This window comes from Sminthopsis crassicaudata, chromosome 2 (genome assembly GCF_048593235.1).
Source record: "Sminthopsis crassicaudata isolate SCR6 chromosome 2, ASM4859323v1, whole genome shotgun sequence".
In the NCBI taxonomy this organism is placed as follows: domain Eukaryota; kingdom Metazoa; phylum Chordata; class Mammalia; order Dasyuromorphia; family Dasyuridae; genus Sminthopsis; species Sminthopsis crassicaudata.
In genome coordinates, this window is record NC_133618.1 from 142,532,291 (window position 1) to 142,549,295 (window position 17,005).

A 17,005-nucleotide genomic window follows, 5' to 3' on the forward strand; every position below is an offset into this window, starting at 1 on the left:
GCTAGCCCCTTTTCTTTGCTTGGCTTTACTCAGATATATTAGATCGGCTATTGCTCTTTAATTAATTAAGAACACACTTAGGAAACTATAATCTGGAAAGTAGAGTTCAAGTGGAATGGTCAAGGGTCTTGAGTAGATGTCAGAAGGATCAGTTGGAGGAATTGGGTATGTTTAATCTGGAGAAGATTTAAGAAAAACAGGATAGCCACAGTTAAGTATTCCAAACCCTGTCTGTTAAGTGGAGTGAGGATAAGACTTGTCTTTTTTGGCCTAAAAGGACACAATCAGTAGAAATGGTTGGAAGTTACAAGGGAAGAAAATTGAGGAAAACTTCCTAACATAGAGTTGCAGACAGAGTTGTTTTAGGAGGTGCTGGATTTTCCCTATTGGAGGTATTATCACTTAACTGATTATGCTATAAGGTTCCTTTCTGTTTATGTTGGACCTGATAACCACTAGGATCTCTTCTGACTTGTATTCTGTGATTCTGAATCTACTCTTGCCCAGGACTGTGCATGTTGGGGAAGGCAAAGATGTCTTCAATGAGCATAATATAATAATAGACAACATCAATATGTGTAAATATACATGTATTTATGCATATGCACATATATTACAATTCTTTATGGATTAGAAAGCACTTTTTGTAGAATCATGAATGAAAAGCTAGATTTGAGTTTGATAATACTTATATAATAACATGTTAAAATTTGCAAAGCCCTTTAGCCTTATACTTACTTGCTATGTGATAATTGACAAGCCATTTAATTTCTCAAACTTCCTATAAAATGGAGATAAAATGGAAATGAATGATTATTATGAAATTCAAACAAGATGGCCACAAAGCACTTTATAAACTTTAAAGCACTCTATAAGAGTCAGTTATATCGTGATTTATACCCCTCTTCTCAGATATGGTCAATGTCATAGGGAGGTCCAATATTCTCAATCCCATTTTACTGATAAGGAAACTGGATCAACCAGGTGAACCTCATTTTACAGGTGACAAAAACAAGTCCCAAGATCATACCCACAGGCATTAAGTATGGAGCAGAAGGGCCGTTAGGTAGTACAGCAGATAGAGCACCAATCCTGAAGTCTGGAGGACCTGAGTTCAAATTTGCCCTCAGGCACTTATTCCCAATTGCCTCAGGGAAAAAAAAAGTATGTAGCAGAACCAGGATTTAATCCTAGAATTTCTGGCTGCTAGGTTTTATGCTTTTCCCCTTTGTGTCATGGCTGCTTCCCTATCTGATTAAGGAGACAAAACTAGCTTTTATGAAGCAATTAAAAAGGCAGACGAGACAGCATATGATTAAGTGCTAAGTGGTGGGGTATTGACCATAAGTGGAATGGTAATTCCGGGAAGGGAGATATTGATGTGGGATCATTTCATTGAGGAGCTGGGAGTTGAGTTGGCCCTTGAAGGAGATTTATGAAGCACATGAAAAAGGAGTAAAGGAGACATTTTGGACCCTGTTTTCTTTGGCTTTAAGCTGATAGGAGCCTTTTTCTCTCTTCCTTCTCAGTCCTGCGTGAGGGCATAGGAAAAAATGGTAACAAGTTCTGTCGTTCCCCAATTTGAGTTCTTCAAAAAATTTCAGAATCTCAGGGCTAAAAGAGAGCACGGAGATCACTTAGTCTAATCCCTACCTGGGTGAGAGTTCTCTTATAGAACACTGACTTTGCTTGAACACCTCCAGTAATGGGGTACCCACTATCTACCCAAGGACAGTGGAATCACTTTGGGGTAGTTCTGAGTGGTAGATGTTTGCAGTATCCCTAACTCTGCCTCTAAATAACTCGTTACCCCTGGTTTTGCCCTGTAGGATCAGGAAGAAGTCAAATGTCTCTTGTGCCTCAGTCCTTCAGATCCTTAAAGAACACCATCACTTGCTCCCTTCCTCTCCTCCCTCAAGCAGTCTGTTTTCTAAGCTAAAAATCCCTTTCTTCCACCAACTCTCAAATAGAATGCCCTCAAGAGCCTTCCCTGGTTTGCCCGCAGATTATCTGGCTTCTCCGTGACTTTCCTAAAATGTGGTCTCCAGAACTGAGTACTACAGTGCACGTGATGAGATCAGGGCAGACAGCTCAGTGGAAGCAGTGTCTCCTAGCCTAGATACGATGGCTCTCTTACTGGAGTCTAATATCAGATTAGTTTTATTGGTTGCTGTGTTCCCTGTTGGCTCCTGTAAAAGGCTTTTTCAGAGATCTGCTGTCTAGCCACACTTCCCCCATCTGTGCTTGGGAAGTTGATTTTTGAACTTCCTCCCTTGTCTAAGTGACCTCTGCGGGCACTGCTGATATTCTACTGGGTTATTCCCTTCCTTGGCACCCAGTAACAATCTGGGAAATAGGAAGCAAAAGGGGGGAGGGCTTGTTGGCAGAGAGGGGGGCTGAGAGTTAGCAAGAGGAGGGATAACAGCCAGGGCTGCTGAGGGCGAGGGTGCTATAAAGATGCAGCGGGAGGAGTGGGATCCTAGGTGGGCAGCGGGAGTTTGGGGGCAGGTACCTTAAGGGCAGTCAGAAGTAGAGGCCAGGAAGCAGGACCTATACTCCTGCAGGCATTTCCTCTCCAGCCAGAGAACAATGGCTCAAAACAAGTGTAATTCTCCACCCCCTACTACCATCCTTTCCCACCCCTCCCCCAGTTGTACACTTTCTCTTGGGTTGAGCCAGTGGAAAGGTTGAATCAATGAATTCCCTGGCTCTCCTCCGCTGCCGAGGGCTCAGGACCTTCCTTCCCTTTCTCTGGAGCCAGTCCTAGACTCACTTAGACCCTGGAGAACACTGCCTAGGGGTATCCGGTGCGGGGACAGCCTGCCTCCACCTTCCCTTTTCCGTCCCCATGTTTTTGCAGATTCTTCCACAGAGATCTTGCAGACCCCCCCACACACAGCCCTTTCCTTCTCCCCCACTCGGAGGGGGAACTTCTGGCTTTGCTGGTGTGTGCTTTATGCCTCCTGCCTGCCTGAGCTCCACTGAATTCTGGGGCTGTCAGGGCCAGAGACTTTATTTATGCTCTTTATTTTCTCTTGTCCCTCCTCCTCACTGCCTTAGGCCTCTGTGAGTGATCCTGCCCCCAGATCCCAGCTGCATGGAACGGCTGCAGAAGGTAGGTGGCGGGCCGTGGACTTCCTCGTGCTCGGTCCCCACTCTCAGGCAAGGGGAGAGGCAGGTGAGGGACGGAGTATTGGGGGACTGGAGGGGAGAGGATCAGGTCCAGGGTTTGGCCAGCCCACCTGCTCACCAGTTTGACACTCGTGCCACCTGGTGGCTGCTCATGTCATAGTTGCCCAATTCCAACATTCTTTTAAGAGGATAGAATGGGGGTGCGGGGAGGGCACGAGTAGAAGGAGACCCTCTCCTGTCCCCAGTTCCACACGTACTTCCCCTCACCCAGGCCCTTTCCCCGGACCTCTGTTCACCCATGTCTCCCACTTCCCAGCAACCGCTCACCTCCCCTGGGAGCGTAAGCTCCTCCCGAGACTCCAGTGTGCCTGGCTCTCCCTGCAGCATTGTGGTGAGTACCCAGCCCCAGCCCTGGTCCTCAGCCCCCGCCAGGTGTGTGTCCAGGGTGGGGTTGGTCAAGGGGGTGAGAGGTAGGTTAGATGCCCTCAGCCAAGCTGAGGTCTCTGGGGTCAGGAAGCTGTGTGTCGTGGGCTGCCGTGACTGCCTCGGGGTGAGGAGACCCAGGCATCCTGGGTAACAAGTCTGCCCTTGTCTTGTCTCTCTGTACAGGCCAAGATGGATAATCAGGTGCTGGGGTATAAGGACCTGGCCGCCATCCCCAAGGACAAGGCCATCCTGGACATCGAAAGACCAGACTTGATGATCTATGAACCACACTTTACCTACTCCCTCCTGGATCATGTAGAGCTGCCTCGAAGCAGAGAGGTAAGAGAGAGGGGCTCATACAAAAGATGGAGACAGACAGAGAGAGAGAGAGAGAGAGAGAGAGAGAGAGAGAGAGAGAGAGAGAGAGAGAGAGAGAGAGAGAGAGAGAGAGACAGAGAGAGAGAGAGAGAGAGACAGAGAGAGAGAGAGAGAGAGACAGACAGAGAGAGACAGAGAGAGACAGAGAGAGACAGAGAGAGACAGAGAAAGGGAAAAAGACAGAGACAGAGACAGAGAAATAAAGTGACACAGAAACAGAGACAGACAGACAGGAGGGACAGACAGAGACAAAGAGAGGGAGAAAGACAGAGACAGTGAGATACAGAAAAAGAGACAGAGAAAGAGAGAGAGAGAGAGAGAGAGAGAGAGAGAGAGAGAGAGAGAGAGAGAGAGAGAGAGAAAGAGACAGAGAAAGGAAGAAAAACAGACAGTGAGAGACAGAAAAAGAGACACACAGAGAGAGATAGCGAGAGACGGTGAGAGACAGAAAAAGAGACAGAGACAGACAGACAGAAAGAGACAGAGACAGAGAGAAATAAAGTGACACAGAAACACACAGAGACAGACAGACGGGAGGAACAGAGACAGAGATAGAGTCACAAAGACAGAGAGAGAGAGAGGGAGAGAGAGAGAGAGAGAGAAGAGAGAGAGAGAGAGAGACAGAGATAAAGAGACAGAGAGAGGGAGGGAGAAAGACAGAGACAGCAAGAGACAGAAAAAAAGACAGACAGAGAGAAAGGGAAAAAGACAGAGAAAGTGAGAGACAAAAAGGAGACAGAGAGAGAGGAGAAAAGACAGAAACAGCAATAAAGAGGCATAGAGACAGAGACAGACAGAGAAAGAGAGAGACAGAAAAAGAGACACAGAGAGAGAAAGACAAAGAGAGGGAGAAAGATGGAGACAGAAATAAAGAGATATAGAGATAGAGACAGACAGACATATGGGAGGGACAGAGACAGAGAGAGAGAGACAGAGAGACAGAGAGAGAGAGAGAGAGAGAGAGAGAGAGAGAGAGAGAGAGAGAGAGAGAGAGAGAGAGAGAGAGAGAGAGAAACACAGAAATAAAGACAGACAGAGACAGATGGGAGGGACAGAGATACAGACAGACAGACAGACAGAACAGAAACAAACAGAGAGATACACACATAGAGAAAAAAACAGAGAGACACACAGAGAGGATGAAGTACTCTTTTGGGGGAAAGAAAAAAAAAAGTAACAGCTTTTATGTAGCGTTTTCAGTCTTATAAAGCATTTTGTATTTGTTATCTCATTAGATTCTATAACACCCTTAGGTAAATGTTATTTTTATCCCTATTTTATAGATGAGGAAACTGAGGCTGTTGAAAGGCTACGTGACTTGCTGAAAGTCACATAGCTAGTAAGTGTTTGGGGCTAGCTTTAAACTCAATTCTTCCTGACTTCAAATTTAGTATCCACTTTGCCACGAGCTTAGTTGCCTCTAAACAATAAGTTATTTAGAAGAAACTCTCGTTGTATCTTGTGTAGGCAGGAGAGAGATTCAAGATGATGAGAAATGGGAAATGCACCCAAGGAAATTGCATGTGGAAGACATGCTGGATTTGGAGTCAGAGGAGCCCTATCTCTGCCATTTATTCCCCGGCCTGTCTTGAGCAAAATATTTTCTTGCCCTCTGGGCCTCCTCATTTGGGAAATGAAAGGATTGAATTAGATGCTCCCCTGCAACTACTAACTTTAGTTCTATGACCTTGTATGATAACTAGTATTAATTAAGTGCGTAATAGTAGTAATTTACTCTTAACTATGAGTTAAAATAACACATTTTAAATTTATCTTATACTTCTATTAGCTGTTGTTTAGGATATAGAAGCAAACAGAACGTTGGGGCTAAAAGGACTTTCAGGGCATTTATTCCAACTTCTTCCACTTTACACAGGCTACCAAGGACTAGGAGGAAGTGACTAGTCCATAGCTATAGAACTAATTATTAGAAAAGCTAAGATCAGAACCCAAATACAGTGGTTGGAGCACTGGATTAGTGGTTAGGAAGATCTGGCCTCAGACACTTACTAACTGTGTGACCCTGGGCAGATCACTTAACTTGTGTTTGCCTCAATTTCCTCATCTGTAAAATGGGGATAATAATAGCACCTATCCCCCAAGCTTGTTATGAGGATCGAATGAGATAATTGTAAAATACTAAGGAAGAGCCTGGCACATAGTAAGTGCTGTTTAAATGTTACCTACTACTAGTTATTTGCTATTATATCATGTTCAAAAAACAGTCTCATCTAGAGATCTAACAAATAAATAAAATGCAGAAGTTCCTTTAGAGTAGTTATGTTTACCTATAAAACATTTCCTTGAGATAATATTTGTAAAGCATTTAGCAGAGTGCCTGGCACTTAGTAGGTAATGAACAAATGTTTCCTTCCTGTCTTCCCCTTGATCATTAAATTGACCTTATGAGGTAGGTTGGGCAGTTATTATTGTGTGTTCAATTGTTTTTTTAGTGGAGTGTAACTCTTCATGTTCCCATTTTGGGTTTTCTTGGCAAAGATATTGGAATGGCTTACCATTTCTTACTCCAGGTCATTTGACATGTGAAGAAACTGAGGCAAATAGGGTTAAGTGACCTGTCCAGGATCACATCTTACTGAGGCTAGATTTGAAGGTTGGGCATTCTATCCATTGTGTCACCTAATTGCTCAGTTATCACCATCATTCATCAAATGCAAAAGAAACTAAGGACAGGGAAATTCATCAATCAAAGTACTAGTACTCAGAGCTCAGAATTAGAACTCAGTTTTCTCTGGGTTAGGTGCTTTAGGGAGGAGTCCGAGTCCCTGCCTTCAGGAAGTACAAAATCTAGCTGGGAAAGCAAGATACAGATAACTTGAAAGATATTATTTAGAAATAAATGGCTAGAACAGGGTGACCGGAGTTTTGTCCTAGGGCTCCAAATTTAGAAGTAAGCAACAGAATCTTTTAGCAGCATTAGAAACAACAACATTTGCCACTTAGCAAGAAAATTGAGTTAAAACGGGAAACTACCAGATGGCTGCTGGAGTGAGCTTCTTCCCACCCCACCTCTGCCTTGCTTTGCATTGTGACAGGCTGTTGGGGTCTCTATCTCTCCACCACATGATGGTATATACCTCCCCCTCCTCAACTAAAGTTGTGCTTCTTGTTGATCATCCTTGTTAGTTATAACTGTAGCCTGATGCATGTCTGCTTTAATCAATAAATAAACATTAAGTGCCTATTAGATACCTAGCACTGTGTTGCCCTTTGCAATGTCTTCTTATCGCCAGGAACAGATCATAAATAACTCAGGTGAGATTCCTTATCTGTGCTGAAATTCATTGCAGCATCTGTGTATGTAAGTGCACATCTTATTCGACAAGTTATTAACTAATCCTTGGAAAGAAGCGATAGCATTCTCCAAGAAGAGAACAAGTTAATTCATAAAGAATCTATTCCCCTCACTCATAGTCTTAGTGTCCCAGATTCCTCTTGGGACCCAGGGCCACAGCTGGAGTTCTAAGCCTGTTCAGAGAAAATTCAGGTTAAGGAAAACTAGAGGGAAGAAGAGGATTAGTTTAGCTATGATTGCAGATTTCTTCCTCTAATATTGTTCATTCAGTCAGTCATGTCAGGCTCTTCATGACCTCATGGCATATAAGTCCCTTCTATCTTTCACTGTCTCATGCAATCTGTCTTTGCTTCCCTGACACTATCTATTAATCAATCTCACCTTCTGCATTCCCCTTCTTCCTTTGCCATCAATATTTCCCAACAACAGGGTCTTTTCCAGTAAGTCTGATCTTTTCATACAGCCAAAGTTTTACCTTGAATATTTGTCTTTCCAATGAGTAGTATGATTTAATTTCTTTAAATATTGTCTGATTTGATCTCCTTGCTGTCCAAGGGACTCTTGGAAGTTTTCTCCAATGCTATAATTTGGAAGTAACTATTTTCCAATGTCCAGCTTTTCTTATAGTCCAATTCTCACAGCCATACATAGCTATTAGAAAAACCATAGCTTTGATTATATGGACTTCTGTCAGCAAGGTGATGTCTCTGCTTTTTAGTATGCTGTCCAAATTTGCTATAGTTTTCTTCCAAGGAGCAAGCTCCTTTTAATTTCATGACTTCGATCACCATCTGCAGTGATTTTTGAGCCCAATAATATAAAATCTTACACTGCTTCCATTTCTTCTCCCTCTAATTGCCAGGAAGTGATGGAACCAATTGCCATGATCTTAAGGTTTTGTGGGGGGTTTTTTGTTTTGTTTTGTTTTGTTTTTAATGTCAAACTTCTTCTCCCTGAGGCCTTCTCTAAGGAACCACTATAGGAGTGGTTCTTGTCATAATAACTGCTCAGGTGGCTAGAAAAGACTTGCAGCAATAGGGAGTCCTGGAAGGATGGATAAGATATAAACAAAGAGAAAAAAAGAAGGCAACTTGGTTAGAAAGAAGTGAAATATTATAACTGTATTATAATTAATAATACATTTGAGCATTTGAGCCAGAGGTTGCCTATAGATAAGTTAAGGGAAGATAAAAGATATAGACTGGAGTCAGATTGTGAAAAGTTTTGAATGCTAGTCAAAAGAATTTGTATTTTTTTTCCCCTTATGTTTTTGTTGGTCTTATCTTCCTCCATTAAATTGTAAAACTCATAGGCAAAGAACTATAGCTGCTCTTTAAAAGGCATTAAGGACACTGCTCTAAACCACAGGTGCCTTTAAACATTTGTTACATAAACAATGTAACATGGGAGCCAAAAACAATATAACCAATGCAGTTTTAGCCTACATGGATAGAAGTATGTCCGCAATGAAGGGGACCTAGTCCTGCTAATTTCCTTTCCAGTTGGGCAGTTTCAGGCTCTATACATCTTCTTTTTTATTAAAGCTTTTTATTTTTCAAAACATATTCATGGACAATTATTCAACATTAGCCCTTGCAAAACCCTGTGTTCCAATTGCCTGCCCCCCCTTCCTCCACATTCTCCCTTAGATAGCAAGTAGTCTAATATATGTTAAACATGATAGAAATATATATTAAATCCAATATATGTACACATATTTATATAATTATCGTGCCACACAAAAACAAAAGAGAAGCAAAATAAAATGCAAGCAAACAACAACAAAAATAGTGAGAGAGCGATGTTGTGGTCCACACTGAGTTCCCACAGTCCTCTCTCTGAGTGTAGATGGCTCTCTTCATCACTGAACAATTGGAATTGGTTTGAATCATCTCATTTTTGAAGAGAGCCAGTCCATCAGAATTAATTATCATATAATCTTCTTGTTGCTATATATAATGATCTCCTGGTCCTGCTCATTTCACTCAGCATCAGTTCATGTAAGTCTCTCCAGGCCTTTCTGAAATCATCCTGATGATCATTTCTTATAGAACAATAGTATTCCATAACATTCATATACCACAGTTTATTCAGCCATTCTCCAAAGGATAGGTATCCACTCAGTTTCCACTTCCTTGCCACTACAAAGAGGGCTGCCACAAACATTTTTGCACGTGTGAGTCCTTTTCCCTCCTTTACAATCTCTTTGGGATATAATCCCAGTAGAAACACTGATGGATCAAAGGATGTGCACAGTTTGATAACTTTTTGAGGCTCTATCTTAATGAATGAATGAAAAGGCATTTATTAAATACTTTGTACATACCTGACTGTGATAAATGTCAGGAATGCAAATATTAAGGTGGAGGAGGTTTCTGCCCTGCAGGGGCTTACATTCTAATGGACAAGATAATACATTTAGTAGTGGCCAGGGAGGGGTATTGATAAGTTTGACAAGTAACAAAGATGGTGAGTAAAGCCATAAGGGATAAAATTATTATACCCTTTCTAGTAGAGATGGCAGCAGTGATTTGACTATGGTTACAGAACCCGAAGTAAGGAGGAAGACAAGAGGAGGTTACATTCAAGCTGAAAAGATCAAAAAATGATGGGCAAGAAGATGGCCAGAGAGTAAAACAAAGCATGACTAAAGCCAGCCTAGAAATGATAGATCCATCAGGAAAAATATTGAAGCTATGAGACCATGGGTCAGTCAATTAACTTTTTAGTGTCTCCAAACAACTCTTTAAGTTGGTGGAGAGAATCTTCATTCAAGGAGAAGCCCACAGCAATGAAATCACATGTCTTGATCTCCCTCTGCCCCTTACAAAAAAAAAAAAAAAAAGACTGAAATGTGTCTAAAGATGACTAAAATTGTATGGGAATTTAAAACCACATCCTGTATATTTGTTGTCTTCCCATTAACATATTTTCCTTGAGAGTAGCGACTATCTTACTTCTCTGTCTATAATCACAGCTATCAAACTTTGTATGAAGTACTCAGTTAATACATTTCCATTACTTAATTAATTGACTGATTATAATTTACATGAGGATAATTTGAAGACCTTGAACAAGTTTAATCTAAAAAAAAGATGACATAGGGGTAGCCTTGATATGCTAGCTGTCTTCAAGCATCTGAAGAATCACTTATGGCAGAACAGTGAGATTTATTCTCTTAGCTCCAAAGGATAGAATGAAGAGAAATGCATGGCAAAGAGGCAGGTTTTACGTGGGATATATTAATTAATTAAAGCTATCCCAAAGTGAAGAGTTACCTTGAGAATGGATGAAAATGATTAAAGAACTTGACTTTTCATGTTTGTGTCAGAGAACTTGTTTTTCTTATTCAGTTAGGGATAGGAGTTGGGAAGGAGAGAAGGCAAATTTTTATTGGTTGGGAAAAAAAAGAAAAATTAATTAAAAAAAAATTGAGGGGCAGCTAGTTGGTGTAGTGGATAGAGCACTAGTCCTGAAGGCAGGAGAACCTGAGTTCAAATCTGGATGATTCACTTAACACTTACTGGCTGTGTAATCCTGGGCAAGTCACTTAATCCCAATTGCCTCAGCAATAATAATAATAATAAAAGATTGAAAAAAGCATGTCCCATGAAAAAAGCATAGTGATAAGATCCAGATATACAAGTAGAAAAACTCATTGGAAGTCTTCAAATGAAATCTAGATAACCATTAGCCAGAGAAGTTCTACAAGGGATAACTATTCTGGTATAGTTAGACTAAGAACCCCATTAAGGCTTCTTTTGACAACTTGTGTTAAGGGATGAATGCTTGCCTGATAGATAGATGATCATGAAGATGGATGTAGTAGTATATGACAAGAAAATGCAGCTAGGTGGCACAATGGATATAGAGTGCTACACTTGGAGTCAGGAAAACCTGAATTCAGGTCTTGCTGAGACACTTACTAGTTATATGACCTTGGGAAAAAGTCATTTAGGCTTTGTTGGCTGTAGTTTTTTCATCTGTAAAATGGGGATAATAATGACACTTTTCTTCCATGGTGGCTATTAAAGTGAGATGTTTGTAAAGTGCTTTATAAGTTTTAAAGTTCTAGATAAATGCTGGCTATTGTTATTGAAATGATTATAGAGGAGATTATGTGAAAGATAGGCCATGGGGAGCTAAGAATGAAAAAATAGGTACAAAAATTCATCTAAGGTAGAAGTTCTTAAATTTCTTGGCAATCAAAGAAGCCTATGCACTCCTTCTCGAAGTAATATTTTTAAATAATTAAAAGAAATGATATTTTCTTCAGTTAGAGGTTAATGAAAACAAAAATATATATTTTCTTTTCCGTTCAAGTTTATGAACCCCCATGAAATTTATTTATGGGCCTGAGGCTAAGAAACAGCTCCTGGTCTAAAGAGACAAGGCATGGGTACAATAGTTGAAGGAATGGAGATGCACATTTTAGCAATCCAGGAAGAATGAGTGTCAGGGTCACCTCTTAAATCAATAATCAATAAATGTTTATCAAGTGCCTATCATATGCCAGGCATCTCTAACATAAATCCTTATACCTTCACAGCGCTCTCTGTCACCCAAATCTACATCTCCCCCACCATCCCCTGAGGTAAGCCCATCATCCCCCTCACCTGGGTCACCTATACTCCACCATACTGAGGATATTAGTTACATGTTGGTACCTCATTCACATTCTATATAGTCCATTGTATGGGAGAATCATGGGACTAAGAATCTTTCTTATATGGAGATGCTAGACAGAGCTCATACCACAGGCCAGTTCTCTGTCTGGATGTATAATCCATAGAATACATTCACGGCTTGAGTCAGTGGCTCCCCTGGTCATTTCTCCTGAGATCTCTGTGTGGTCATGGCCTTATGCTGAGGTTAGGGCTACCAGGGTGCTGTGGAAGAAACCACAAATAGATCCCCATTGAGCTAATCTTCTTGTGCCCAGGTGGTCTGGCCAGAAAGCAGGTCACCAGCGACCGTGTCTCAGACCCCTGCACCCAGGACTAGTGGGACCCCCCGGAGCAGCCTGCCTCATTTCCACCGACCTGGTAAGTTTCATCATCATCATCAATGTTTCCTTTCCTCTAGACCTGACTTTTCCTGACACTAGGCACCAAAAGCACAATCCCCTCCTTGGAGCAAGCTGAGGGAACTGGGTAGGACCACCTGTGTAGAGGAAACTGGGAGAATTACCCTAATGGTGAGCTCAGTAGAGGGTAGCTCCTGAGATGGGTGAGTCAGTGTTTTACCTCTCCCACTTAGAAAACGCCTGGAGTATAGGTTAACACCATCCCCTCTGCCCAAGCCAATTACTGACTCTTTCTTTTGAAGTTTTCCCATTTGTGCCTTGGACTATAGAACAACTCCCAAGGAATTCCTGCCCAAACACTTCCTTTTCACCTTCCATTTGGCTTTATTCTTTTGTCATCAAGTTACCTCAGCCCTTCTTGCTTCCACATGCTCTTGTTTTCATTCTGTCTTGTTTCTTTTTCACAGAGACCACTCGTGCTGAGTTTAACATTTACAAGAAACCACCCATCTATAAACAGAGAGGTAAGATTTGCTCCATATTCCTTTCCCCTGCTTGTATTAGGCTTGTAGGGGCATGAGAATTAGGGGGAGGTGGGATGGTAAAGGAGTTAGGATAAAGGATGGGGTGAAAGGGAGCTTGGGCAGAGAGTGTGGTGGACAGGAAGAGGAAAGAATTTGGCTACATGCTAATTGTCCACATTGCTCTTGGTCTTATAGAGTCTGTGGGAACAAGTCCACAGAGCAAGCACCACATCGAAGACCTCATCATCGAGTCATCTAAGTTCCCAGCAGCTCAGCCCCCTGACCCCAATCAACCAGCTAAGATTGAAACTGACTACTGGCCATGTCCACCATCTCTGGCCGTTGTGGGTATGAGGGGTAGGGACTGGGGAACTTCAGGGATCTCACTCACAAGTTCCTTTTTGTTCCCACTTTTAAAAAATAATTTTATGTTTAAGTTTTATTCATTCCTTTTGGTTTTATATCACTTCTAGGTATACTTCCCCTTCCCAATCCACTCTCTAATTGAACCCTGATGTGTAAAACATTATTGAAACCTGGACATTTAACAATGTATACAATATGTCATGCTTATAGTGCCTGCCCCCACCCCCTGCCATTCCCCAACTCTATACAGAGGAAAGACATGTTTCCTAATCTGTTTTCCAAGATTTTTGGTTTCTATAATCCTCTTCCCTTCAACACAATGCTTCCCACCTGTCTTCTTGTTATTCTTAAAAATAGTATTTTATTTTTTCCAATTATATATAAAGAAAAATTTTAACATTTATTTTTTAAAAATTTGAGTACCAAATTTTCTCCCTTTCTCTCACTTCCCTAAGACAAAAAGCAATTTGATATAGGCTATGTATATGTAGTCATATAAAACGTTTCCATATTAGTCATGTGGAAAAAAAGGGAAACAAACCAAAAGGAAAAAAATCACACACACACAGAATGAAAATAATATGCTTCAATTTGCATTCACACTCTATCAGTTCTTTCTCCAGAGGTAGATAGTACTTTACTTCATGAGTCCTTTAGAATTGTCTTGGATCATTGTATTTCTGAGAAGAGCGGAGCCATTCATTATTGATCATCACACAGTGCTGCTGTTACTGTGTACAATAGTTCCTTACAACCCCTTTTAAGACCTATTCTGACTACCACAACCTCCATTGATCTCCCCTTTTCTCTGAGCTCTCATAGGCTGTGCCATTCATTTGACTTTTTCCATATATTTCTTTGTGTTATCATGTTTCCTCTAATAGAATATGAGCTCTCTTTGGGCAGGGACTGGATCTTATATCTTTTTATATCTCCCACAGTAACACAACATGTAGCATGCAGTAGGCGCTCCAGAAAACTTGGTTAAATGACTGATCAACTGACTCTTAAGTCTTTTCTTTTTTTCAAATAATTGATTGATTGAGTGATTGATTACTTCCACTTTAAAGTTTTCTTGATGCCTTGTGTTTCTACACTAGAGGGTTTTCCTCATATATTTCTCCTCTCTCTGCTACCCCAATCCTTCTTTATAGCAAAGAAAGAACAATTAAAGCAAACCAGTCAATGTTCTGCTTCATTTTTCCAGAGACAGAATGGAGGAAGCGGAAGGCATCTCGGAGAGGAGCAGAAGAGGAGGAGGAGGAGGAGGAAGATGATGACTCAGGGGAAGACATCAAGGCTCTAAGGGAGCGACAGAAAGAGGAACTCAGTAAGGTAGCATCCCACTTTTTCCTGGGCCTCACATCCATTTTTTTCCCTAACCCCTGGGGCAGCTCCCATCTGGTCTATCTTGGAAGAGTGACTCAGTTAGATAGAATGTGTGAGGAAGGCTCAAGGAATGCCCTGAAAATACTGCCTGAGCTCGGTACATTATTGTTTTCTCCTGAAAAGGAGCTTGAAGGGAAAATGCTTAAACAGAAGAATAGACAGAGTGGGTGTCTCTAGACCAGGGCAACAGCAGCCTGACCATTTGAAGGGATGAAGGATTGGGCAGAGAAAGGGCAGGTCATGGTTAGAAGGGTAGAAGGCTATTCCAGGGACATTGTTGTTATTATTCAGTTGTTTGAATCATATCCAACTCTTTATGTCCCCATTTGGGGTTTTTCTTGGCAAAAACATTGTAATAGTTTGCCATTTCCTTCCCCAGCTCATTTTTACAGATGAGGAAACTGAGGCAGACAGGGTTAAGTGTCTTTCCCAGGGTCTCACAGCTAGTAAGTATCTAAGGCTGGATTTGAATTCATAAAGATGAATGGTCCTGATTCCAAGCCCAGGGCTCTATTCACAGCACCACTTACGTTTCAGAGGTACAATCCAATTGAATTTGACAAACATTTATTAAGTACCCGCTGTGTAGAAAAGCATCCTACCAGGTACTTGGGATAGAAAGACTAAAAACCAAAAATAGCCCCTGCTTTCTAGAGCTTATATTCTCCTATGTGCTAGAAAGCAGGGAGAGGATACTTGATGTATACAAATAAATACAATGTAATTTAAAGAGGGAGAACTGTTAGTAATAATAAGGATTATTAATGGGATCCAGGACTGGCATCAAGAAAGACTTAGTACGAGAGAGAACAAAACTGTTTTGAAGTAACCTAAGGATTTTGCAAGGCTGGAGAAAAAAGGAAGGAGAACATGGGGAAGCAACCTAGACAATGGCATTATAGGTGAGAGGTGAGCACAAAGAACTATGCTTCTCTGATTTATGATTGAACAAAAGAAATGGCAAAGGTCCTTCTATTAGCCAGAGTGGAGTCTATGCCCTATGCTCACAGGAATCGAAGCTGTGATGTAGGAGATCATGAGACAAAAGTAAGAAAGTATTCAGGTTTTAGGTGTACCAGGATTTCTTGTCTATGTCTGGCATGGTCCCTACTGGACCTCCATATCTATTCCTTATAGAAATGAGACAGAGGAATCCCAAGCATCAGTATCTACTCAGTTTTCCTGTTACAGGTCACCTCCAACTTGGGGAAGATGATCCTGAAGGAGGAGATGGAAAAGTCCTTACCCATTCGTAGGAAAACCCGCTCCCTGCCTGACCGAACACCCTTTCATACTTGTAAGTTTTATTGAGGGAATCCTAGATCCCAAGTCTTCCATTCAACCCTAGGGACCAGAATCAATAGACCAGTAAATACTTATTACTGAACTGGAGGAACTTAATAGAACTCAGTACTACTGGGTACTTTTGATGATATACCTGGCACATTTAGGTACTGCTGAACATACGAGAGAAGAGGAAAAATTGCTTTCTTACTCTTAAGAAACTCATTCTCACTTAGGAAAGGGAGGCAAGATTGGCACATGAAAAATAATAGTAAACAATAAAAGATGTTATATAACCAAGGGTTAACTTGTGTACAATAAGCTATAATTACTACAGCATTACAGAGGCAAGGGATGTGAATGAGAGTGACCAGGAACTTATCAATAAATAATATTTTAAAAATTATGTAGCCTTTAAGGTTTGCAAAATGCTTAACCTAAAAAAAGGATATAAGTGCTATTATTATTCCCATTTTGCAGATGAGGAAACTAAGGCAAAGAGAAGTTACACAACTTGCCCAAGGTGAAATAAATAACTGAGGAAGAATTTGCATTCAGATCTTCCTGTTGTCAAGTCCATTGCTTTATGCTGCCTGAATCAACAAATATTAATTAATTAATTTTGAAATTTTAGGCATCTTTTGTATTTGGGTCACCCTTATTTCTGAATATCCTCCTCCCTCCACTCCTTCCCTCCCATGAATCATCCCTGATAATAAAAAATATATATTAAAAAAAAAACAGTTCAGTAAAATTAACAGATCAACTGAGATTGGTAGTATATGCAATGTTTCATACCCAATTAGTTTCCTGACTCTGCTAGGAAGGAAGAAAGGGACCCAACTCAACAAAGATTAATGTGTTTACTGTGCATGTGTATTGTGCTGGGTGCCCTCAACTGAGAAAATAGGAACTGTCTTCTGGGGGCTTCTTGTCTCTTCTTCAATTCCAAGTCTCTCAAAGAAATGGCTTTCCTCCTTTACTTTGATAACAGGAGAGTCAATCAAGGCCAGCCCCTCCATGATGCCATTTAGCCCGTCTCATTCCATCTCATCCCATTCTATATTACCCTTTCAATCATCCTCCTTTTTTCTCTCCAGTCTTCAGTCTTTCCCTAACTACAGGTGGGCATTGCCTCAGTTAATCTGGTATCTACTAAAGACC

At 41.2% G+C, this 17,005-nt stretch overlaps 1 protein-coding gene across 3 annotated transcripts in view; it reads left to right on the top strand.

The window, feature by feature from the left end:
• The window catches only part of DMTN (dematin actin binding protein), a 40,630-nt gene that overhangs the window by 14,511 nt on the left and 9,114 nt on the right, over nucleotides 1-17,005 (top strand). For all 3 annotated transcript variants that reach the window (XR_012486034.1, XM_074287474.1, XM_074287475.1), the window contains 9 exons: nucleotides 3,061-3,115; nucleotides 3,449-3,523; nucleotides 3,742-3,897; nucleotides 11,802-11,846; nucleotides 12,195-12,297; nucleotides 12,746-12,802; nucleotides 12,998-13,150; nucleotides 14,376-14,503; nucleotides 15,749-15,854. Coding sequence is in view for 2 of the 3 variants with exons in the window: in XM_074287474.1 (XP_074143575.1) it covers nucleotides 3,098-3,115; nucleotides 3,449-3,523; nucleotides 3,742-3,897; nucleotides 11,802-11,846; nucleotides 12,195-12,297; nucleotides 12,746-12,802; nucleotides 12,998-13,150; nucleotides 14,376-14,503; nucleotides 15,749-15,854 (841 nt within the window). In the remaining variant the exon portion in view is untranslated. The remainder of the gene's footprint in view (nucleotides 1-3,060; nucleotides 3,116-3,448; nucleotides 3,524-3,741; nucleotides 3,898-11,801; nucleotides 11,847-12,194; nucleotides 12,298-12,745; nucleotides 12,803-12,997; nucleotides 13,151-14,375; nucleotides 14,504-15,748; nucleotides 15,855-17,005) is intronic.